The sequence below is a fragment of the Malus sylvestris genome, chromosome 3 (assembly GCF_916048215.2).
Source record: "Malus sylvestris chromosome 3, drMalSylv7.2, whole genome shotgun sequence".
Classification (NCBI taxonomy): Eukaryota; Viridiplantae; Streptophyta; class Magnoliopsida; order Rosales; family Rosaceae; genus Malus; species Malus sylvestris.
In genome coordinates, this window is record NC_062262.1 from 26,392,616 (window position 1) to 26,402,885 (window position 10,270).

The window sequence follows — 10,270 nt, forward strand, 5'->3', positions numbered from 1 at the left end:
AAGAGAGGGATCTTCACAACCATCAAGGGCCTCCCTAGTTTCTCAATCAAGTGCTTCCAAAACACGTTTTCAGTTTCGATATTTTAATCAGCCTTAATAACATGATACATTCACCATAATGCATGAATCCCAAATTTATTTTTTGTATTATTTGTTATGTATCCATGTCACAGAACGCATCACGTATCCATGTCATCTACCTCAATATATGCAAAGCAGATGTTTCACTGACACAGAACGCATCACGTATTATTTGAATCTTTGACAGACCCAACAACTTACAGAGAAGATGACTGATGAGATTTACTCATTCAAATAAATACAGAAAAATGAAGAGAACCCCTTATGATGTGATATATAATCTGTACTCATTTTTTATACAACACTGGTGGGCAGTACTAACTTCAGAAAACAAAATTACACGACTGAAAAAAAGATTTCAATGGCTAGTTGTGATCAAGGTGAGTCTCAAGCCCTCAACTTTTGGATTTTTCGACAAGAATAATCCGACCATTCCACTCAGTCTCATCTAGAGCTCTGATAGCTGCATCAGCATCTTCATCCGTTTCCAGCGTCAAAAATCCAAATCCACGCGAATCTCCCGACCTTAGAAGAAACAAATTTGCAACAAAAATAAAAACTCAACTCAAATAAGATTCTACCAAGTATGTATCACAGGGAAAACGCGTGCACAAGGTAATAGCTAAGCAAAGCAGATGTTTCACTGACACAGAACGCATCATGTATCCATGTCAACTACCTCAATATATGCAAGTATACTGTAAACTGCACAATTACCTCTTGTCTCTAACGATCCGAACATGTTGTACTCTGCCATACCTAGAAAACTTTCTTTCCAGATCTCTCTCTGTAGTCGCGAAGCTAAAACCTGCAACAAATAAATTTCTCCCAGGTTTCCCTAATCCAGTTTTCCTATTAGGAGGTGGTGACCAAGGTCTCCTTCTAGGAGATCGGTGAGGAGAATGATATTCTGGAAAAGGGGACCTTCGCCTTGGAGAATGCCTTTCCCTAATATGAATTAAGGGATAAAACATTAGGAACCGAACTATATGTTTTGGAGGGTAGAGAGATCTTTGACATAACCAAAGTGTGAAAGTTCCACTCATTAAGTAATCCATTTTACCTCAAAAATCTTGGACTATTCAATTTACATAATCATAACTTTATGGTAATGCATATGAATTAGAAGTCAAGAATATTCTTCGTATAATTTGAGATAAAGAAAGCATGATTGATGATAGAAAGCTAGTTAAGTCTAAGGTATTACTATTATATATAAATGTTGATGAAGGTTTGAGAGATTACAATCCTCTTATCAAAATTCAATCAGATAACAGTGGTTGATTCAGAAATGCAATTTTTGAGGTGGTCATGGCTCAAGGATAGGAGTACCAAATGAAAGAGATAAGCCAAATCTTACAAAAAAGTTGTTGCCATGTGAAACTGTTAGAATTTTAACATATGATAATGGAGAGACTATAGAAGTTAACCTTGTGGACCTATGATGGACTCTTGAATATGGGGACCGTGATCGAGTTCGGTCACGGTAATCCCTATGGGAACCATAGGAATCTCTGTGTCGAATGGGTGATCGTGACTCTGATCTATCCCTTCTCCGGTACTTTGGTGGTGAGCGATGGGACCTTGGGGGTGAGCGGTGGGACCTTGGGGGCGAAGTTATATGCTTGTGAGAAGAGCTATCCTTACGCTGGGACTGGCGCTGAATGCCCTGTGTTGAAGCAGAACTTTGCCTGGTCGGAGATAATTGATCAAGTGAAATTCCTTTATGCAATTCAGGGGAAGAAATTTTCTGGCAATGTGACATTTGTGCTTGAGAACCTTGATGAGAAGGCGAGCCTTCAGGTGAAATTGACATTTGTCTCTTTGTCTTAGGAGATACTGATCCTCCGGCAGTTCTTTTGGGAGAATGAAGATCAGAATGATATATGCCAGGGTTTCTGTTCTCACCTAGGGAGTCATCTTTCTTGGGTTCACCATATTCATATTGTGATCTCTCTGAATAAAATCTGTTCTCTCCCCCACCATGCGGAGCATCAATTGGCCTACCCATGTCAGATTCGCTCTGCTCTCCAGCTCCCCGGTTTGCATTTGCTGTTAGTGGAGACTCCTGTGAATGAGCAGAATCTTCAGCTCCCGTTTCATTATGGAATGTTTGCGACTTAGAATGAGAGGAGGGGTTAAGAAAATTACTTCCATGCAACTCATCCATCTCACCTTGGTATTGGTTATTGTCCTTGAATGGAGACTGAGTCCTCTCTGGATCATGGGCAAATTTTGTTTCAACGACACTGTCATGACCAGATTCAGTTGCCACAAGGTAAGAATATTCCGGATTGAGTGAGGGGGAACTACGTTGCTCATGTTGGTTCTGATCCTGATCGAAGTCACCTCTTCTTTCAAAGTTTTCTTCATCGTCATCAACTGCAAAGTTAAGGTCCGATTCTCTGGCCAATGTTGAATCATCTTTAACACAATTATCTAAATCTCCCATTGTTCTCCCTAGAGAACCAATATCCCTGCAATGTATTCAATCATAATAAGTAAACAGAACGGAGTCCTGAACATACAACTGAAAGATATCATATTCAAGTTCCATATACAAATTTTGAACAATATTGCATACATAGATCTCCGTTTGCCTGCTAGTCATATATTACTTATACATGAGTATCTTTTATTGAAATCTATGTAATGAAACCAACGGTATTGATGCCAACTTTGGTCTTTATACTGCAAAACAATCAATAATTTCTATGACAAATTGCAACCTGTTTCGATGTCAAACCTCCGAAACCAGCAAACCATTTTCAGCATACTAGAGGATAATGGATACCACAGATATAGCCAAGCTCCACAATGTAACCTTCTCACATCATTCTACGGGAGCCCAAAACAACCCATTACAAGTGACACCAAAATAATCACAAAACCAAAATAATAACGATAAAATAAAAAATAAACAGATGAAAGCAACTTGCTTTCAATTTAAGCCCCAGGGCTAAGGTACCCAATTACCCATACCATCTCAAATTTGTGTAATGCAGCTATGGCCACCCTAAAAAACCCTAAAAACTAAAGCTTTAATTTAATTAACAGCTTGTCCCATGAGTACCAAGAACAAAACAGCATTCCAATTTCTAAATGTCAAATTTTAATTCTCTACAAACATTAAGAAACAAATACCCTTTAAATTTCGAGAGAAAATCACACCCACACTGCTACACACTACTCACACTATGCTAAATATTACGAATACAAATCTAATTCGATGGGAAGATTCCAAAAAATCAAGCATCGCTCATGGTATAAGAGTTCGAATTACGTACCTTTTACAGATTTATTTTTTTGATGGGAAATTTGGTTTCGGAAGAGCGTCCAAAGATAAGAGATTGAGCTTCAGACTGGTCGTTAATGGCTGGAACAAGAATACGGGAAGAAGAAAGGAAGTTTATGATTTCCGTCGGATCTATGGAGCGTAATCAATTCCGTCTAAAAACTTGTTTTGGAGTCCATTTCGGGTTTCGTGGGCTTTTATGGGCTTATGTAGGTATCAGAATGGGCTGTAGCTCGAATTTGAATCGAGCTTGGTTCGGTTCGGGGCTCATTCAAATTCGGGTTGTAATAGAATTAAAATAAATAGAGATCCAAGGAGAATACCATCTTGTTCCCAAAAACATTTATTTCTTTTACAACTTTTTAGAAGGTCTGTTGGGCTCCGGGGATGATTTTTTGAGGGTTTAGATTTTTCATTAGTTCATCAAGCCGTCAAGGTATGAAGTTGATCGCGCCCAAATTTTGTACGAGTGTTTGGTACGCATATTAGTCAATTTCGTGTGGAAACTAATGGCTTATAAGTACCAGTTTGGTACTGCTTTAATTTAAAAAAAAAAAAAAACCGGTATAAAAAAAGGTTCTTAGTTTTTTGTGTTTGATAAACATCCAAAATCAAATCTTCTTTTTTTTCACAATTTTGGGGTGAAAAAAGACAAAAGACAAAAAACCAAAGCAGCAACGGTTAGCTTTAAAAAAATTGGCTTTTGGTGCTTCCATAACTTCTGCGTAAACCTAATTTTCAAAAGGCACGGAGACCTTTAATGAAACATTCAGATATCCAAAATGACCTTAAACCATTAAATCAACACATCATACAAACTGGAAGGACGTCGTCGCCTACCTCACCCCGACGTTGTTCAGCATTCCCAGCTTCAACAATCACCGTTGTTGGTCTTTGATTCCATACCCTACAACGTCGTTTCTGCCCCTATTCTTCCTCATATCTCTCATCCATCCTCTCTCACTCCCACACTAACAAAACCATGTTGAGAAACACCATCATATTTTTTTGCGAAACCAAATTAGGATTCGAATACGGTTTTTGCATCGTAGACTTGCGCAAATTACACTACCAACATCTGCTTCTGAGTGTCAAGAGAGGAGGACGCGTGGTTGCGTCAAAGGCTTTCTATGTTGCTGCTCAACTTTTCCAGCATTCCTTGAATGGGATCTAGGAGCACCATAGTTTGGGAAAGAGGATTCTCCACCGTGTTGGGATTCTAGGACGAGATTCCTAGAGTAGTTCTCCTGCCTCGATGAATGTAGCATCCATATTTGCGCTGGTAGCCATTAATGGGTTAGTATGATCTGCCATGTGTATGGGTAGAGTGTTTGTAGGGGAATATAGGTTAGCCTCAAAATGAAATCACCAAACTGTTGGACCCAATTCTACGCAAGGTTGAATGAGGATTTGTAAAGACAAAGACAAACAAAGGGTCGTGAAACTGAGCTCCCGAGATGGTGGTTCCCGATGTAGGCACTCCGACGATCAAGTCAGGTATGATATGAGATGGGGAAAATGAATAATAAGTGTATAAGATGAGTTCAGATTGTCTAACCCTTTGTGAGGAGTCAGAACATCTATCTATAGGTGATTATGAATCATTGTGGGGATTGGTAGCTCCATGGATGGTTTGCATAAAAGGGAGTCTGCCACTCATCCACTTGACTCTATCTCTTCAGGTGTCACAACTGCCTGACATAGCAACCTAAGGTTAGCTTTGTTTGTCCCTGCGCGTAGTGGCTCGTCACGTCACTCACGTCCTCTGCTCTAGCTAGGTTTCCATGTGGCAGATAACAAGGGGTTTAAACTAGACAAGGTTGGTTAGCACAAAAAAAATGAGCATAGCTGGATCTGACGTGGGGTACCTACAATACGCACTATGGTCGGAGTAGGCACACAAGATTGTATTGGGAACCACAAATGGTGTAACACTCTCCGATAGTGGGTTGGAGAGTCCAGTATTCACTTCAGGTTGGAGCCGTGGAGTAAACTCGTATATATACTATTCCAGGAAGGTGTAAATTAGGTCCCATAATAAGTTTTTAAAATTATGAAATTTTGGTTATAAAATTGAAATGAGGCTTAAGAGTTACGATGCACATACTGTCCACCACCCACGATTGCAACCACCCACCTTACACCACTGTTGCCAGCACTACCACCATCGTTGCCATCACTATCGCCAACAACACTGTAATTTCCACCATTACCGATGCCACGACTGTTATTTCTACACCCTTACCATTATCGCTGCCATCACCGCCATTACCTCTACCTCTGTTGATGCCATCACCCCTACTACTATGTCCATTTTTGTCGTGATTATATTACAATTATATCACTTTTAAATTAATAATTACCCAACGCCTTTGCTTTGTTTTTCATACTCACATCACTTTTAAAAATATAGTTTATCAAATGCTCAACTGTTTTATTTTACAACTAACTATTCTTAAAACACTACATAGGTAGTTAAAAAAATACAATAATCATAAACTGGCCATTAGGATCATGTATTTTGATCTTATTCGGCCGAAAATGAGGCCTATGACTTAATGAGTTTGTTTGTACCATACTTAGGGCATCCGTATTTAGATCTTGTATAAATACTCGGGGGACTCAAATGTAATTATGTGATAAATGAAGGGGTAAATATGTAATAAGTGAGGAGCCCTTATTCTATAAAAGGACCCCTCACTCTCCTCATTAAGGGAGGCCAACTCCTAAGCCTGACATCCCCTCTCATATTCAGAGAAGCTCATCCTCACATAAGGAAGCTCTCTCTCCCTCTCAATCCTCTCACAAATAGAGAAATACAATATCAGTGTGGACGTAGCCCAAACATTGGGGTGAACCACGATACATCTTGTGTTATTTACTTTCTTGCAGATTCACGGTCGGATTTACGTTGTTTCAAGAGACTTAATAGTTGAATTAAACATGGTAAAATACCAAAATTATATATGACAATATTTGGGAATTTCTTGTATTTTCATTAATTTCCAAAGTGGAGTATATATAGGAGTTACAATTGGTAATATATATGCATTTCATCAATAGGACAACATATTATTATTTATACTTTAACTAATATATAAATATACAACTCGCAACAACACTACTCCTCAAGTTGGAGCAAAGATGTCACGCATGCCCAATTTGTCAAGCAAGTTGGAAAACACACTATTAGACACAACCTTAGTAAGCACATGACATCAGCAAGTTGATCTTGAGATCTCACAAACAGAAAATTAATAATTCCAGCATCCAATTTTTCCCTGATGAAATATCGATCAATCTCTACATGTTTTGTTCAATCATGTTGCACTGGATATGAGCAATCTCAATAGCAGCTTTGTTATCATAATGGAATTTCATAGCACCCTTAGGTTTAAATCTAAGATCTCTTAACAATTTTTTCAACCGTAACAACTCACATACACCATGAGACATACCACGAAACTCAGCTTCAGAACTTGACTTAGCCACCACTTTTTGTTTCTTGCTTCTCCAAGTAACTAGATTACCACCCACAAAAGTAAAGTATCCACATGGGCGCCACGTCATCACTTAACATGAGAATTAACAGTTTGACTAACAGATGTATGAAACTGTCCCAAAATTAACACTTTAGGTATGACTTTGGGACGAAAAAAACTTGATGTATTAAATATTGAAAATCACGAAATATGAGAGTAGTAAACAAAATTTAACCCATAAATATATAACTCACAACAACGTTGATGTCCCCCACCCACACTAAATTTCAAATCATATTAATCTACTTTTCCCCGCCCCGTTATTCTCGTACATCCCTTCACTCTCTTTTTCCTAACCCTAACCTAATCTCAATCATAATCAACTAATTAAAGGTGGTGAGAAGCACATGACATGAGTGCTGTTCTGCCAAACAAAGTTGCCATGGTAATAGTACCGCTACCACTAATTTAAGTGAGTTGGTTGGTTTTTGTAGCCATCGTACTCCTTTGTTTTTCTCTTACGATACCTTGCTTATCCTACTAGTTTTTCCTCCATATATACGCAAAAACTAATACTTGGTGGCATACATATTATATTAAACATTTTTTTCTCAGTATAGTGAAATAACAACTTGTCAAATATCTTTGTGGGGTCGTTGTAGGGGAACGAGGATCCTCTTTGGATTCTCTTTGTGCGGATCTCGGAGATTCATAAATTGTGTCGGTTCATCGTGCATCGTACGCTCATAATTTATTTTAAGTTTTTTTATTTAAAATTGAATACAAATAGTACTTGATGAAAACTGATCGTATGATGTACGATGAACGAACACGATTTATAGATATCTGAAATCCTCACAAAAAATGATCCAAAGAGGATCCTCGTTCGTTGTAGGTGATGGCTGCATGACAAACTAGAAGGAAGGTGGAACGTCCCTAGCCTTCAATTATCACACACACACATACACACATATATACCTAACCATACGCAATATTAATTTATAGCACCACTTTCCCCTGACCCACAGAAGGTCTAACCCTCTGCCTATTCCCAGCACCTGGTTTTGCTTAGTTTCCTGTCTCCTTCAGTACTTAATTAATTAGATTTAGACCCCCAAGCTTTGTTTTAATGCATGTAAATAGACAACCCAAACTAACAAGCAAAATATTTAGGGATGGCAACTGGTATCAAATCCCATCCCATATATCTTTAATAAATATGGCCTGCCTGCAACTTGATCGCACTGTAGATAGTAACTGGGTAGCAAGCATGTAATACCATATATGCTCAACTGGCACGTTGGATTGGATTGGATTATTCAATCTGTATTTGGTTGTTGCTAGTATTAAAACCATTGATATCCAGAACTAGATGAAGCATTGTTCATAACTATCCCACTTGTGAAACTCAAAGTCTTGCATTACATAATAATAATAATAATAATAATATTGAGACGTATATCCATTGCCAATTGATTTTGGATTGCATATTCTTCATAATTATTAAGCAGAAAATCTTCCCTCGATTTTCTTGTCCTTGCTAGCATAAAAATTTGAGCATGTTTTCACTCCACTTATCTTATACCACTTAATTGGCTGACAAATCCCAAATAATTAAGGATAGAAAATAAAATGATTAGAACACGTTTAGTTTTTAGGTTCTTTTTGAAGGGTTATTCATGTAAACAATTAACTAAAGGCTAAATAGCCAAAATGATCCATAAGATTTGCATAACTCATCACTTTGGTCCCTAACATTTTAAATCAATAAAAATGATCTCTGAAATTGTTCACCATCCATTATTTTGGTCATTCCGTTAAAAATTTCGTTAAGTGTCCTGGAGCTATTGGCCGGAAGTTTTGGGCAAATTTCAAAGCTTCGTAACTCAATCGTTTCTTAACCAAATTCGACCCATAATATATCAAAATGAAGATAGGAAAGTGTAGAATAAGATTTGATCTATTTGGAAGCCCAATGGCTGCTGAAGATGGCCGGAAAATAACCTCAAAGTTGACTGGTCCGAGAGAAAACTGAAAAACTCGCCGGAAACTGGGTAAACTTTAAACGTTGATAACTTCTTCAATACTCAACGAAATCAAGTGATTCAAAAACAAAAATCATACTTCTTGATGAGACAAAGAGAATGGTACCTTTTTAGACAGCTAAATCTCCGTGGTTTGGCCGGAAACCGGCTCGAAAGTGGCTAACTCGAGACAAAGACAACCACTTTCGAGCCATTTTCCGACCCAACCACGGCTATTTAGCCATCAAAAAATATACCATTCTCTTTTTCTCGTTGAGAAGTATGATTTTCGTTTTTGAATCACTTGATTTTGTTGAGTATTGAAGAAGTTATGAACGTTTAAAGTTTACCCCGTTTCTGGCGAGTTTTCAAGTTTTTCCTCGGACCAGTCAACTTTGAGGCTATTTTCTGGTAATCTCCGGTAACTATTGGGCTTCCAAATAGGTATAATCTTATTCTACACTTTCCTATCTTTATTTTGATATATTATGGGTCAAATTTGGTTAAAAAACGATTGAGTTACAAAGCTTTGAAAATTGCCCAAACTTCCGACTAAGAGCTCCGGGACACTTAACGGAGTTTTTAATGGAAGGACCAAAATGATGGATGGTGGACAATCTCAGTGATCACTTTTTTTGATTTGAAATGTTAGGAACCAAAGTGGTGAGTTATGCAAATCTCATGAACCATTTTGGCTATTTAGCCTTAACTAAATTTGAAATTTTTAGCCATTTGATTATTTTGTATTTTTATTTCAATCTACATGTTTTAGATGACCAAATAATTTTAGATCTAAATGATTTTTGGTAGGTAGTATGAGAAAGAGGATCTAAAATATAGATATATAATTTAGATTGTCAAAAAGGTTAGTGTTATTTCCTTTTCTAGTACATCATATCATCTTAAAGTCATGTCATAAAACTTCAAAGTTCAGTAACTAATGTAGTTCCAACTCATAGATTAGTAACTTCAAAGTTCTATGAATTTTGTGTAAGATCCCACATTGTTCAGGGGTGAGGATCATGTAAGCCTTATATGCATATTTCCATCTCTACCTAGCACGAAGCTTTTTGGGAGCTTACTGGCTTCAAGTTCCATCGAAACTCCAAAGTTAAGTAAGTTCGCGGCGCGAGAGCAATCCCATGATGGATGACCCATTGAGAAGTTCTCGTGTGCGTTCTCAGAAACAAAATCGTGAGGGCGTGGTCGGGGCCCAAAGCGGATAATATCGTACTACGGCGGAGTCGAGCCCGGGATGTGGTGGGGGCCCAGGCCGGGATGTGACAATTTAGTATTAGAGCCAATCCCTGGTTGGAAGTGTGCCGACGAGGACGTCGGGCCCCTAAGGGGGTGGATTGTAAGATCCCATATCGTCCAGGGGTGAGGAT

At 38.1% G+C, this 10,270-nt stretch overlaps 1 protein-coding gene across 2 annotated transcripts; it reads right to left on the minus strand.

Annotated features, from left to right (window-relative positions):
- Positions 1–228: 228 nt before the first annotated feature.
- Positions 229–3,951, minus strand: LOC126616779 (serine/arginine-rich splicing factor SR45a-like). 2 transcript variants are annotated; one of them, XM_050284890.1, is made up of 5 exons: positions 3,369–3,951; positions 2,811–2,919; positions 1,512–2,558; positions 799–1,029; positions 229–606 (listed from the first exon to the last, which is right to left on the minus strand). In XM_050284890.1, exons 3-5 carry the CDS (start codon positions 2,531–2,533, stop codon positions 477–479), a joined length of 1,383 nt encoding a protein of 460 aa, XP_050140847.1. In that variant the 5' UTR covers positions 2,534–2,558; positions 2,811–2,919; positions 3,369–3,951; the 3' UTR covers positions 229–476. The 2 variants fall into 2 exon arrangements, with proteins under 2 accessions (XP_050140847.1, XP_050140846.1); XM_050284889.1 differs by lacking the exon at positions 2,811–2,919 and having other exon boundaries at positions 3,369–3,866.
- Positions 3,952–10,270: the final 6,319 nt, after the last annotated feature.